The sequence below is a fragment of the Parasteatoda tepidariorum genome, chromosome 5 (genome assembly GCF_043381705.1).
Source record: "Parasteatoda tepidariorum isolate YZ-2023 chromosome 5, CAS_Ptep_4.0, whole genome shotgun sequence".
Taxonomy (NCBI): Eukaryota; Metazoa; Arthropoda; class Arachnida; order Araneae; family Theridiidae; genus Parasteatoda; species Parasteatoda tepidariorum.
This window is the reverse complement of record NC_092208.1, coordinates 66300627-66316985: the sequence shown is the minus strand read 5'-3', so window position 1 is coordinate 66316985 and position 16359 is coordinate 66300627. Positions and strand designations below refer to the sequence as shown.

Here is a 16359-nt window from a genome sequence, read left to right as displayed (position 1 = left end):
TTCTTAACTTTGAACTACTCTTCTGACCAAACTATTTGAACGATATTTCAATGATTGCCTCTACCACCTATATTTCCCGAATCCGAATCTGTTGTAAAACGGTATGTTTATTCAGAGAAGTACGTTTTAGTGTCGGATTTCGTAAGTTAAAACATCGTCTGCACTAAATAATTAACCTATTTAAAGTCACCCCTTCAAACCATTAAGATTCAATTCTGGAACATAAAAATTCCATCATTAGATCAAAAGTTATTCAGGGTGGCCCGTTTTATTTTTGGCTCTAATTTTTATTACTTACTGGCTATTATTTTCTAAGCAATTGATATATTAATTCTAGTTTCGTCATTCTAGTCAATAATCTTCCACAATGCGCAACGTTGATATTTCGAGTTGAGGAAGCATTTTTGTCACAGAAGTTCGTATTTCGTCGCAAACCACATTATTTTACGACGAAATGATTCTCAAAATTAACAAAATACTGATCAAGGATTGCTGAATCGTCAAAAGTAAGAGTTTTCTTTCTGAGAGTGCATTAATGACAATTTTTATGTAATGCCTATCCCATATAATATAGTAAACATATTTATTAATCATTTTTCAGTTAAACCTGAAATCTATCTTCCAAAACGTCTCCAGAAAGTTGCTTCTGAAAGAGGTGAAACTTCTCTTCTTCGATGTATGGCAGTCGGTGCACCAATGGTCAGATTTTCTTGGTCCAACGAGACTGGCATCAACATCACTGAATCACCGTCTGGTAATAAATATTCGACGAGAACATCCCAGATCGATGCGGTCACATGGGAGAGTGTTCTCTATGTAAACAATGTGAACGAAGAGGACTTTGGACGATACACATGCAGGGGCACGAATGAAATGGGAAGCGATTATTTACACGTCATCCTGAAGAGTCGAGGTGAGTTGTCTTATAGCTGAGTTCATTAAATATGGCTGCCAATGGATAATAAAGTAGCTATCATCAGATATTTATAGGCCTGTGAGTTGGGGATGTTAGTTGAATTAAATATTTCTGCATAGATACTTGTCGTAACAGACTTGATTAATGCGATTATCTGATGTAATCCATCATTTGTCAGGTTGTAATGACTTAAATTCATATTAGAATGTTTGCATATCTAGTGTTTAATATATAATCTTAAAGCGATATTATGCCTAGTGTTTTCGAAAGAAATAATAATGAAATTTTATAAATATTGATATTCAGGCAAAAGACTACTCTCACCATTATACAAAAAATATTTTTAAATTAAAAACTAATTAAATTTTTATATGAACAATATTATTAAACTGTACATTAATCAAATTCAACACAGTGATATTTAGGCATAAAATTTTTATCTCCTATGAGCAAAGATGTTTTTAATTAAAAGCTGAAACTAATTAAAATGCATTGAAGATTTTGCAAGAAATATTTGTCAACATTCTTTTATACATTTGTAAATATAAGTTTCAAACTCTACAAAAAAATCACATATTTATAAGATGTCTTTCTTTTTAAAAACTATAGAGATAATTGAAGTAAGAAAAGCTGTACTAATGGGATTTTTAGCAAAAGTCATAAACTAAGTAAGAGACTCAATGAAGTGTTGATTTGAAACAATTCCCTCAGAATTTTTCCCCAAAATTTATAATTATTTCAATTAATAGAGCCTTTGATACTAAGTTGAACCATTTTACAGCGAAAAATGCTATTTCATAAATACTTTTAATGTTGAATGTATGCATGGTGACAAAATTTGAATAACTTATAAATGCTTTTTTTTTTCAAAATTTTTTGGGTACAAGTTACAAATATTAAAGTTCCCATTCACCGAAGAACCTATTTTAATGAGTTATTACATGCGCTATTATAATTCATTACTTAAATATTATAATTAAATCTTTAACTGAGATTTCTGCCTCTATATTCGCCACTCAAGTTTCTTTACCGATTAATGTTCCAGTTTAATTTTTACCCGAATGCAAAGTTATTTAAATAATAAAGGGATAAAACAACTTAGATAAGACTCTGAAAATATTTTTTTTATTTTGTAAAATCTGAAACAAATTAATAAACTATAATATTCTAATATTTTATGTAATTTTATCTTTCATTAATGTCTTTATCAATCTTCACTGTAAAATATTTCGGATCAAATTACGATAAAAAGCATCGGCACACACAGTGTCGCTACTTTATACCATAAAATTCATTTTTAAAACATGCTAAATGGCAAAAAATCTGATATACCGTAATTTCAACAGTAATAATTACAGTAAAATCACTGATTCACTCTGATTAAATAAATATTATCGTAATAAATTACGGTATAATATTTTACGGTGAAAATGGATTTTACAGTAAAATGGAATTTATGTATAAAGCACCCAAAGTGCCGGTACTTTACACTGTGAATTGATCTGGAATTTTTTACAATGTTGTCTGGAGTTTCAAGAATTTTCTAATGGGAGTCGAGATTCCCGAAAAGCTTTTATTTTATTAAAGATAAAATATTTAAACGAATCGTTGTTAATAATTTTAATTTTAAATGATAAATTAATTTTAAATTTTACATAGATTTATGTGGAACGACCCGTGTCTACTTTAGTTGTTAATATTATGCTATATTTTCTTCTACTTACGTTTAGGTGTGATATATTACTTTTCACAAATTCTACCTTGGAAAAATTTAAAAACTTTTTTTAAGACAATGATGAAATTGTGTGCTTAAAATGTATTCGTATTAAACAACATTCAAGTTGACGTAACTTGTATGAAACAATAAGCATAAAGGTTTATTCCTAAGTTGTATTTGTATTTTTGAACCAATAAATAATGAGTAGGTAAATAATCAATAATAAGTAAATCAAAAATATGTATAATGTTAAATTAAATAAATTGATAGTAAATAAGTTATAAATGTGTTATAAAGTACATAATACTAATAAATAATTAAAAAGTGGAAAATAATTAATACCAACTTCTTAAGTATGCAAGTAATAAATTGATTAAATATATTCTAATATTTTGCTATTAGTATTCGAAGCAACATTACTGTTAAAAATGAATCCAGTATTAGTTTAATCAATAATTGTCTGCGGAATATCAATTTATGATTTCACAATATACGCAATTTTCCTTCTTCCTAAAATCTTGAAATATTGTTATCTTCAGTATAGGCTTGCTTCTTCAGGAAATCTTTCTCAAACAATGTCAATTGCAGTCATTTCGAAAAATAAGAATTCTGAAAAAGAAAAAAAAAATTGAAAATTCAGTTTTTTTTCCAGCGACGTATCTGGAGTTGTCAAATCAATTGGGGAAAACTGTGCGAAAGAAACGTGACATCTGACAAATGAATGTACACAGCAACTTTGGACAAGTCGTAGATTTACTTGTCAAATCCCATGGTACCTTATCCTGCGGACTTTTATACTTTGTCGCTTTTAAAGCCACCTTATGGCCCAACGCCTATAACCCTCTTTTTTTTTTAAAGAAGAAATNATATAAAGTCAATTTTTTTTATTATAGTGTGTCTCTGTCAATGCATAGTTTGGAAGTCAGTGATAAAACGATTTGGGCATGAAAAGTCCTTTTTTTAGTATTATTATGCATGGAACACGGGCGACAGTAAATAAAAACTCGAATTCTAATTTACGAGCTTAATTCCTTTTTAGAAATTCATTTTTACACTTGCGCGTTCATCATCTAAAACTACTGCAAAATAATCATTTTATTAAAATCTCCCTATGTTTAAGTAAGGCGTTTTTCCAATTATTTTTGAATGAAAGCTACAACTTTATCAATAAATACTATATCGGTAAGTATTAATAAATATTCCATCAATGGCCATAATAATATATAGGTTTTAATTTTTATAGATAGAGATTCTATTAATATTAAAAATTTTAAGAAAAAATACAAGATTAAAATGAAATGCTTTTGTATATTTTTCTTTATTTCTCCATGTCTTAAAATTATATTTATTACTATTAAAAAATAAGTAAAATCTTTTATACATTTAAAAATATGTACAGAATAGCCACTTCCTTAGTCGACCATCTTGGTCAATTTTCAAAATTATCTTGTACAGCATATAAACTTTAATGATAACCAAGCCAAAGACACGGCACAACTGTTTGTAATATTCTAATTCTCCAACCCCTCCTCCAATTCTTACAACTTATTAACCAAATCTTTTTTCACCGTTTAACTATTGCCCGCGCAAAAGTACTTTGATTTCAGTTTGGTTCGATTGAATCAAGAAATCAAGAAATTAGCAAGTTAATGAACTGGAGAAAAAATGGCTGAATTTGTAAATAAATTAGTTATTGACGGAAGTTGATTTTGTAAATAAACAAATTGGTTTGTAAAGACGTGAAATAAAATTATAAAATTTTAATTTTTTAATGACAGTCAACGCCCGTGTTTCCATTTTCTTTTCAACCATTTACGACGATGATGTTCCAGAAGTCGCGATGGCTCAGGGGATAGTGCCCTCAACTCCATTGAGGTGAATCAAGATTGAGCTCCAATGAAGGCTAATCGATTCAGGTGTTGGTGTTGCTACAGTACGGGCGAAAAATATCCTCCTGTAATAAATGAATCATGGATTGGAGAACCTATGGCATAGGACGAACCATAAGAGGTTTTTGTGGTTTCAATCTCCGTGTAACGGAAATGTGAGATAGTTCCATCAGAGTTATAAGCAGTGTTTTATGTTAATATTTTAAAAAGGACGATAATTTTTAGATATACTTTAGATTTATTTTTAGAGGACTACGACTGCAGATTATTGTGATGAAAAAATTTTATGGGCCAGATGAACAGATTAGAAAAGACAGATAAAAATAAAGTTTTTTAAACTACGTTTTTTTCTAAATATTTTTTATTTTAAAAATAAAAGAAATGAACACAAGTATAAAGTAAATAGCTCCCCAAGCTTAATTTAAAACATTACAAGTTTTTATATTAAATATTACCTAAAACGAAACAAAAAATGTGTTTTAATTGATTATAATTTTAAATTTTAAACAAATATATTTAATTGCTAAAGGTAATTAAATGCAAGAATTGCAATGATAGAAGAAAATATACATAATTAGCGCATTGAAATTATATATTCCAATGCTTATTATACTATTCATTAAATTCAATTAACTTAAACCCAATGAATTGTAATCTTGAATAAATTATTGTTTTTTTCCAATCATTTTTATCATCGATGTGACTGCTTCGTTGAAAATGAGACTTTAATAATTTTCTAAACATTCTGTTTATCGATGTCATTAATTTATTATTCACTTCAAAAATAATTTCTGAAGTATTCAAATAAAACAAACGCAAAATACAAGAAAAACACTTCTTAATTTAACAGAAAAACTTTTTGTATCGTGTGCAAGAACGTAAATTTCTGCTTATGTTAGATATTCATGGATTAATCATTTTAACAATAAGCAAGTAAAAAATGGAATTAAATATTTATAAAAATATAAGCAAAATAATTTTATGCATTTTATCTTAGAGTTCGCTTTACTGTATGTTTAAAACTCACTGTATATCATTAAAGCAAACCTTTTATTTTATTTTATTTGTTTTTTGCGATACTCTAACATTGTACTTATCTTTTCTTTATCTTGCGTGGCAACTTATTGTCGTCGCATCGACATCTATTTTCACTAGTGTATGATACCAGAACCAAATTCGATTTGTGGCATCATTTACTACCTCGTTTGCGAAGCTTTTATGATGATAAAACCAGAGAATGGCTTCTAATAAAGCAATAAAACCTATACATCTCTAGATAGGTCATGCAGTAGTGAGGTATAATATTATTTCAAAGCGAAATAAATTTTTTATTGAATTAATCGAGATATTTGGCGTATTTAATGTTTTCTTTTTAGATTTTCTTTTTTTTCCAGATATATGTTATTTAATTCCGTTAAATAATCTACATTCATTACTTTTTATATTTCAAAACAAGCCGTGGTGGCTTAGGGGATAGAAAGTCTTCCTCCCAATGATATGAACCGGGCTCGAATCCCAGCAATGGCTGGTCGATATGAATTCTACAACCGGCGTTCATCGACCACAGTGCTGGCGTAAAATAGCCTCAGTGGTAGATGGATCATGCGTTGAGTCCCCTTGCTATCAGGCTAACAGTGGGAGATTTTCGTGGTTTCTTTCTTCATGCAACACAAATGCGGGTTTCCATCAAAAAGTCCTCTACAAAGGCAAATTTCTCCCAGTACCCAGAAGTTCCCTTGTCTTCAGGATTTGGTTAAAAATTACCAGGCTATGACGTTGAATATTGGTAGACGAAAATTTTAAATTTGGTTGCCTGTTCAACGACGGTTATAAAGTAAAATATATTTTAATGCAACTTCTACTGGCCTTGAACAGCGTAGGTGGCTCGCAGCTTTTTAAATTTTAAATATCAGTATTAAGTTTTTAAATCTGAGATGATAAAAAAAACTAATTCTTGTTGTATCAAAAGAAAAATTAAAAAGCCTCTTAGGGTTAGTCTGATGTCTGAAGATATCGGATATAAAAGAATTTAATCATTATTTTTCTTAAACTATTTTTCAGTGATAGTACGTATCAAATATTTCGTACAAAATTTAGCCACTTTATTTTTCAAACCTTATTTAGACATGATTTTTCATAATAAATTAGAGATTTTTTTATTAATTAAGTAAATTTCATGTATTAAAAATATTTTTGTAAATGCAAAGGCAAATTTATTAAAGGTTTTCTCGGAATATTGCATTGCCTTAATACTTAATATATTTGTTTTGAATTTTTTTTTTAAATTTATCTTGCATTGCCTTTGTTCCAAAATTGTATAACTTATGTGTTTCAGATTAAACAAATAATTTTAGGCAAAATTCTTCGATTAATTTTTTAATTTTACTTTTTAAAAAAGTTACTTTTTAACTTAGTTACTTAGAATAATAAACAAAAGAATGTCACAATGTTTCTTAGAATGTCACAAATTTTGAAAGTTTTAATTTTTTTCTAACATTATACATTACGTCTTGAAATTTTACTTTTTTTCAAAAATTCTTCATCTGGGACTTTTTGAACAATCTCTCATCTACTTTCATGACATTCATTACTAACGAACAAAATAATGTACAGTGAACAAAAAAACACGAACCACCCTGAATAACTTTTGATCAAATAATCGGATCTTCACGGTCTAAGAACTCAATCTTAATGGCTCGAAGGGGGTGACTTCTAATATGCTAATTAATAAGAGCAGACGATATTTTAAGTTACGAAATCTGATACAAAAACGTATTTTCTCTGAATAAACGTGCTTTTTTTTCGAGGGATTCGGGTTTCTGACCCCCACGATGTAGGGGTTAGCCGCAATCTGGGAAATATAGTCCTTACAGTTTGGTCAATATAGCGCTGCAAAGTTTGGACACTTTAATGTTAATTTTACTTTTTGCGCATTTCGTTTTATCTGTAGAGCTTCTTAAGCGGATTGAAACGTTTTTGCACACAATTATAAAATTCATTAATAGTAAAGTTATAAAGCTTAAAAACTTATATACAAATATTAACTAGCCAATTACGACTAGGGTATTAATAGGCTATTCTATTCTTAAACTACATATAAGAGTTTTTTTGGCGTAATAGAAAATAATATCCAAAAATAATATCTGAACAAACGTTAACTTTTCCGTGCCACTTTAATTGAAAGAAACATTCCAAAAGTTACGAGACAAAACAAAAAAGATGGAACGCGTTGCTGTCCATGAAATATATTTCTACTTCTGATTTTATTCCCTTCGCAGGAAAGAGAAAGTGCAAAAACTTACGCACAAATATGCAAAATATTAACTGACAAATTGCGACCAGGGCATTAATAGGTTATTCTATTCTTAAACTACATATAAGAGTTTTGCGGGCATAATAGAAAATAATATCTAAAAATAATATCCAAACAAACATAAACTCTTCCGTACCACTTTAACTGTAAGAAAAATTCAAAAAGTTACAAAAAAAAACGGCTCATCCAAGACACAAAACAAAAAGATGGAACGCGTTGTTGTCCATGAAATATATTTTTATTTCTGCTTTTATTCCCTTGGCAGGAAAGAGAAAGTGCAAAAACTTAAATTACCTGAGATCGAGTAGAAAAAAAAAATGAGAAAATGTTTCCGAACAACACAGTTTTCTTCGCTCTCTATCCTATTTCTTTCTTTCGCACCTCGTCTCATTTGTTATTTTTTTATGTTACGGTTACTTATTTAATCTTTTCTTTTACCCTTTTCGGAATTTTTCGAAGGCAATGTTTAACATGGCGGAAAGAAGAAGGCAACATGGCGGGTGATTTTTATATTCCTGAGAGAGGATGTAAAATGAGTTTTTACTGAGTGTTTGACAGTGTATATCAAAAAGGTGTTTTCCAAAAATGCAGCTGACATTTTCGAAGCTTAATTACTATCTTCTTGGGAGAAAAGAATAATAATTTCTTCTTTTCTAGATTTATTTTCGACTATTTATTTTTGGAAAAAATTAAAGAAAGATTAATTTTTCATAATTTTGAAACATGTTATATTTCTTCAACAAAATGTAACGGAGATTTTTTGAATCTATAAAAAAGTGTTTTGTTTTAAATATATGGCAATTAAGTATTAACTTAGAGTTCGATTTTCTGAGAAAATTCGAAGATACCAATTAGTTTAAGGAACAGAAACAAAACCCATTTTCATAATAAAACAAAATCATAGTATTTTCAGTGTGACTATTTTCTCCAACATTTTTCTTATCTTATTATTTTTATCCATTCATATATTGCCCTATATTTTTTTCAAATTTTTTAAGAATAGTAACAAATGTAACAACAAAAAAGTTGAGTGTAATTTCAGGTAATAGAAGCAAATGAAGAAAAAAATTATTATCCAAATGAAAAAGTTTTAATTTAAACAGAGTTTGCGGATTCAAATCTTACACTTTGCTTCACACTTTATACGTCAGATTTCTTGTACTCAGACGAGGATTGAATTATATGCCAGACTTGTTATATTACACGGAGAAACAAAAAATCAGTCAACACAACCCTATTGTATGATAATGACATTTCTGGATAAAAAAAGGAGACAAAATATAATTCTGTTATTGGAAACCAAAATATATGGGTATTTAAAGAATACACTTGGAAATTTTGCTATATTAATTTTAAAATATACTATATTCATGCGTATTCCTTTACCATATAAACAAAACAACTATTGAACGAATGATTTAAATATTGTATATTATGGTTTATAATGCCTATAAAAAGTTTTAACCTGAAATGTCATTGCCATACAGTATGGTAGATATACCAGATTTTTATTTACTGTACATATTTTTTTAAATATCAGAGGTTATATCATAATAAAATTTGGTAAATTAGGGTCGAAATAGAACCAGACACACTACATTATTATACTGAGATAAGAATTGAGTCATGTGCTATACTTGTTATATTACACGGAGAAAAAAAATCTGTCAAAATTACCAAACTTTATAGTGGTAACATTTCTGGCAAACCAAAATATGCAAGTATTTAAATCTTGCATCTGGTAATTATAACATATTATTTTTATCTATATAGCGTAGCCTCTGTATTACCGTATTCATACGTATTCTGTTACCATATGAATAGAAAAACTATTGAAAAAATGGCTTAGTAACCGTATATTTTGGTTTTAGATGCAATATTATGGATTTTCTTTAACTGAAATGTCATTACCATACAGTAGGGTAATGTTAAAAAAAATTCTGCACTGCTTTCAATATCAGAGATCATGGTTGGTTGCTTGGTTGTCGCGTTCATATGCAGTCCATTTGTGGTGCAGTGGGTGGTCTTACACAGCCTCAGATATACAAGCAATTGTCCGCATAGAGGTCCTCCTCTGGACAATCTCTAATTTTCTGTATTGCAGCCGATATAGTAGGGCAGATGAAAACATTATCAGGTCCCAGTTCGGTGTTATGTCAGTTTTTACCGCTAGTGCATGTTCTGGTTCCATTCTCCTGAATTCTCAACACCCTAAAGGGCCGAGTTCTCAGTCTTATTAGAATTTTGCAAGCTTTCTGTTGGTGTTGAGTATGCAGATATGATGTTTAAACAAAGTACCTCTATTTTGAAATTTGATTTTAAAACTAAATTCATATCACAAAGCATGGTAAATTTTTAAAAAAATCCTCATTTAGTTGTCTTGCTTCTTTACCTAAGTCGACAGCAGCCTCGTTGTCATCTAAGCCAACATCTGCGGGTATCTATTGGGTGACGCAGTATTTATTTTGTAGGTTGGCTGGATCCAAAGCATCGAGTATATTGCGTGTAATTCTCGAAAAACCATGTTGGATTGCTTGGAGGGCAGCCCTAGAGTGACTGAAGATAATTAATCCTCCTGACTTTGCTGTATCCTTAAGGTTGTTATAGATCAGGGGTTTCCAACTGTCTGCCCGGGGGCCGTATCCGGTCCGCGAAGCCTTTTTTTTTTGTGGCCCACGAACTAAAATATATTAGTTATCATTTTTTTGGACAATTTTCGTGAAAAATCTGTATGGGTTTAAAATAATTTTCCCGTTAATAAAAACCTAATTTCTTCGCTTCTGTAAAATTTAANTAACTTTTTGAAACCACTCATTTTGGACGAAAATATTGACACACACATTTGTAAAATTTAAATGTAGATATCTATTCTCTGGTGGTTGCAGCAGACAAACCTCAATTTTCTCATTGAATATTTTGTGTGCTACAATGCAAGTTTTAGTACCAACCTTTTTAAAGTTTTATATCTTAACAATTAGATGTCTGTTGCACATTAATTGTTAAATACATAGGTGCGCATTGAAGTTATTGTAGCCCAACTTTTTATTATTCATTTAATATTTTTAAGAATATTATTAATAACGATTAAATACTTTTAAAAATCTACTTCTTATTTTAATTTGTAATTCAATCCTTTTGTTTTGTAAAACTTGGTAAAAATCTCACAGAATGTTTCTTCAAACATGAAAGAGTCATACAAAAAATTTTGATAAAGTTGCAGCCCCTCCATTTGATTTGTGTTTTTAATTGTAGCCCCCGGCCTCGTGTAAGTTGGAAACCCCTGTTATAGATGTTTAGGGCCTCCTGGATGGCAAAGAATTCCCATGTGTAGTTCAGAGTTATATATGTAGTTCTGTGATTTAGGATCCAAATAAACCAGACATACTACATTGTTATACTGAGATTAGGATTGAGTCATATGCCAGACTTGTTATAAAACACGGAGAAAAAAAAGTATGTCAAAATTATCATGATGGCATTTCTGATTTAAAAAAAACCATATTTATTTTTTTAAAAACTATATTATACGAGTATTTAAAGAGTGCGCTTGGTAATTTTTCCATTCACATGGAAATGGTTTTCCGGAAATTCTGATTTTTTGAAATTATAGCTCTTACGATCCTATCTTTAGTAAAAAGCACCAAGCAAAAAAGTAAATTTAACCAATAAATGGGCTCTATAATAGGCCTTAAGGTTTCATATTTTTTCGGTCACGGAACCCTAAAATATCAACCTTTCTTCTGTGGAACCCTGACTTTAAGAATTAAGTTCATTAAGCTAACGATGAACTCAATAACCCATAAAGACTAGTTTATTTTTAAATTATTTAGAGGATGGAAGATTTTTTATCGTTTTATGATTAATGATCTTAAATTAAGTTTATGTCTGGCAGTTTACTTTTTAGTCTAGTCTAGTAATGAATTTGAATAAAACAAAATAAGCCACAAACGAATATAAAATTTGAATTATGGTTTATTTCGAAACCGAAATTGAAAATAATTGCTACAGAAGTTTAAAATGGTTGTAAGGGAAATCCCTTAATATTTCATTATGAAGGAATTCAGCTATTTTATTTTGATTTGAAAAGCATGATAGGAGAAATTAATGTAACATTTTATAAAAGTTTGTTATTTTCCTAATTTGTTCAATATTTCGTTATTAAATATACATTTTCTTTTTAAAAATTTCATTTCTATCTCTTTGGCATTCCATTTGAAGTAATTCCATGCCGGCAACTGAAATATTAAATGAATCATTGAATATAGGTTGGATCTAAATATAATCAGAATTTTCAAAACTCATTACTTGTTATAAGAAGTACTAGCATGCTGAACCCCTTTTTTACTCTTCCACGGAACCCTAGGGCTCCTGGAAACACCATTTGAGAACCACTACTCTAAGGTATCATAGTAAAATATTAAAAAAATTAGCATATTTGCCAAACTTTATCACATAGTATAAAATCATATTTTGTTGTCAATTATACCTGCGATTTTTTCAATTTTACCGTCAATTTGTATCAGTAATTTTTCCAAAAGCGCCAGGAACACGGAAAATTTTACATGATTAATTTTGCCATATACCATATTCTGCGTATTACCATATTCCTATGCATTCTTTTACCATATGAATGGAAAAAAACTATTGAATGAATAATTTAAATACCGTATATTTTGGTTTTTAATGACAGTATTATGGAATTTTTTTACCTGAAATGTCATTACCATACAGTGCTGTAATTTTACCAGAATTTTTTCTCCGTGTGCATTTTTCCATAACAGAGGTTACATAATAATTGGTAAAACTGTTAATTTAGGGTCGAAATAAAACCAAAATCGCATTGAGGTACTGTATAGGAGATAAAAATCAAATCAGTGGAGCATAAGCTTAAGTATGCTGCAACAAAACGAAAAGAATAATTCAATTTCATAACACTGTTATCAATGACATATCATATCGTTCATGGGCTGTAATAGTGACGCAGCTCAAAAAACACGCGGTTTGGACTAAGAACAGGTATAAATATGAAAATACACATTCCTTTCAGCAGCAATACTCAGCAACTCATAATTCAACTCAACTCAAAGGCAAACTTCGTTTAAGCAAACTAAAGCATTTCTTATGCATTTTCTTTAGCAATGAAAACTTTAAACCGACTTATCTCAAAACATTATTTTTTTAGTTGTACTGCTATTGCAGCAAATGAGCGATATATCTGTTCCCAAACTGACGAAACTTTTTTAATTTTATTATTCATGACTTTAGTCTGCAATTTGAAATGGAAAGTGCAATAAGAATGTTGAACTTGTCCTACATACTGAAAAATCCAAATCAAAATTACAGAATTGGGAAAGAATTTTGTGAGTGACCAAATCCACCAATATAATGTGAGGATTTTGTGACGGTATTTGGCCGCCCACTTTTTAAACAGTTCAATAATTTACAGATTTTGTTAAATATGTATAGTTCGTTTTTTAAATTTAGTTAATTGCATACAATTTATTTTCTTTAGAGAATACTTGCAGTAAATCTTTAGAATTGATTCTCCAAAATATAAGCTTAAATATTTAGCCAAATACATCCATTCTCCCGTTATTTATATTTTAAATTGATTCTTCGAATTTTCTTTAAATGTCAAAACATCTTCGAAATATCGTAAGATTTCTGCAAGAAATCTAATTAAAATGGCGCTTAAAAGTACCTTTAATAAACTTTTATGGGATTTTTCCTTCATGATCTAAGAGTTAATTTTTTTTAATATTTACATTTCATAAAAACAGAAAAGCAAGTTATTATTTTCCAATAGTAATTACAAAAGTAAAAACATAGTTAAAATGACTCTTTCTTTAACTACGTTTCGACATAAATTTTGATAAACGAATTCCGATATCAACAACAGAAAACAAAAAATATTCCCTAATGAAGATAACTTAAAGAAATTTATTTTTAAAAAAATTAACTTTTAAAACGAAATTCACGTAACTTTGTCTTCCACCTTTATCCAAAATATTTTTGCATTCGATCTTAAAATTGAGAAACTTAACGTATTCAAAGTTTAAGTTAAGGGCATAAACATTAACGGATTGCATTAGCTAGAAATCTGATTAGAAGGGCGCTAAAAATTACCTTTAGTAAATTTTCATAGGATCTCTTTTTTAATTCAAGAACTAATAGTTGAAATTAATAGTTTTCAAATTTCATAAAACAGAATAGCAAATTATTATTTTCTAATAGTAATTACAAAATAAACAGTAAAAATAGTAATTACATAAACAGTAATTACTAATTAGTTAAAATTACACGCTCTTCAATTATGTTTCAACAAAATATTTGATAATTGAAATCTGATTTTAACAACAGAAAACAAAAAAAAGTTTTGCCTAATTAAGATCTCTGAAAGGAATTTATCCAAAAAGTTAACTTTCAAAACGAAATTTTCTTAATTTGTTTTCCTTCTGTATCCAAAATATTTTTACATTGGATCTTAAAATTGAAAAACTTAACGTATTTAAAGTTTAAGTGAAAAGTATAAACATTAGCAAAAATTAAATAAAAACCTTAACAACAATGGTTATAATGAAAGCTAATATACTTAGAGCTTAGTTTATTAATATATATTTTAGCGTAAATATTTCTCTTTCTTTTTTAGACGAAAAAAAGTGTTATATATCATCCAAAGAGTAACCAAATAATAAAGATATTCACTTTGTTTTTCATATTTTTCTATTCTTTATGGCAACAATATTATGTGTTTTGGTACTTTTGTTTATGCAGGATCTCCCTGAAATGGGCACATATTTCCTGTCACATTAAGAATTCTTCTCATTTTGCTTGGAAAGCTTGCATCTTCAAAATGTTATATCTATATTTCCCTCTCTTGCATTGTTTCCTCTTATGCTACATGAATATTTTCCTACTTCCACTTTTGTTTATTTAGATGTAGATTTTTATTATTTCATAACATGCAGTGCATAGGTATTATGCAAGGATAATGATTTTACGTGTAAATTCTTTCGCATAGTAAAATAACTAGTTACATCACGTTTCTGTTTCGTCTTAACTTAATTATTAAAATATTTACGACGATGTTCAGAAAGCTACAGATGAAAGCAATGATTTTTATTTAAAGCAGTGCGCTTTTCTTACGTAATATTACATTAATACCTTGTTGAAATCAATATGGTGTTTAATTATGTGTTGTATAAATAGGCAGTTCATTTTGTCAGAAATACAAAAAACATTTTACTGTAAAATATCAATTTAGATTTGTATATTAATTGTGCTGATAAATTGTTTGCTAATCACATTAAAAACATTAATATATAATTTTTGCATTAAAATCTTAAAAGATATCGTACGTCTCATCTACATGTAAAATATTAGTGACTAAAATTATAAATGATTGTTTCATAAAAAGTTGAGAATTTCATGTGCAAAAAATACGTTTTATTTTCCGTTTCGCAAAATTGTAAGAAGCACAAGATATTCTGTTGAATGAAACCCTTTAATTTCCATTATTTAATGAAAGAATTTAGTTTCAATCAACATGATTAAAAAAGTTAGATTTCACCATGCTAGATACAATGACTTTCAAAAACTTAAATTGAAGTGTATCTAGATTCATGATTTAAGCATGCATTGAAAAGGTGAAATATGAACCATCAGTATTAGATTAAGAGTAATTATAAACGTAAATAATTACAATTATTATAAACGTAACTATTGACATAATTGTAATTATAAACATCGTTTCGCTAATATTATATAACTATTGGACTATTTTCTTTAGTCCCACTTGATTCTCAAAATTGCTGTTAAGATACTTAGAAATATGTTCTAAAAAGTATGCTTATTCTTCATACTAATTACTTTAATATATCGTTTATATTATTTAATTACGTATGCGTTAAAATGTTAAAGCAATATTGTCTATAAATTAAAGGGTGTAAAACTGTAAAAGCGATGTTTCATTATAATTTGAAAAGTACAGACACTGAGGAAATCACTTTTGTTTTTACAACTAATAAATAAGTAGAAAGAGTTCGTTCTTTTTTGCTCACAAAACGCAGAGCAATAACATCAATGACGATATTTTATTTAAGTTCTTAGTAGGTAAAATAAAATTGATGAAATAAAAATAAGTTGTTGAAGTCTTTACACACAAATTAGTTTTTAAATGGCTCATAATGCATATACTAGTGTTTTACGCTTAAAAAAACTAAATCCTGGTATAAATTTAATTCTCTATGATCATCATTGATCTGAAGTTCAGTAAAAAAAGATGAAGACTAACCCTAATTAATTGCCTGTGTTCCATTACACACACTCTCCCCTACCTCATCCCCGGATTTAAAATGTTTAATTAATTCTATCACAAAGTGTACTACAAGTAAGATAAATCCTAACTGTGTGGATAAACTTTTTAACCTTTTCGTTTTTTTTTCCCTCAAAAAATTGAACTTAATCCATGTAACTGTAGTCAATACAAGGGGCAAGAAATAAAGGTATTATTTTTAATGCGAGT

At 28.7% G+C, this 16359-nt stretch overlaps 1 protein-coding gene across 1 annotated transcript in view; it reads left to right on the top strand.

Moving 5' to 3' along the window:
* Window positions 1-16359, top strand: part of LOC107441037 (nephrin) — a 342812-nt gene that overhangs the window by 288019 nt on the left and 38434 nt on the right. Inside the window, exon 16 of the mRNA XM_043050259.2 lies at window positions 602-913. Coding sequence (XP_042906193.1) covers window positions 602-913 — 312 coding nt within the window. The remainder of the gene's footprint in view (window positions 1-601; window positions 914-16359) is intronic.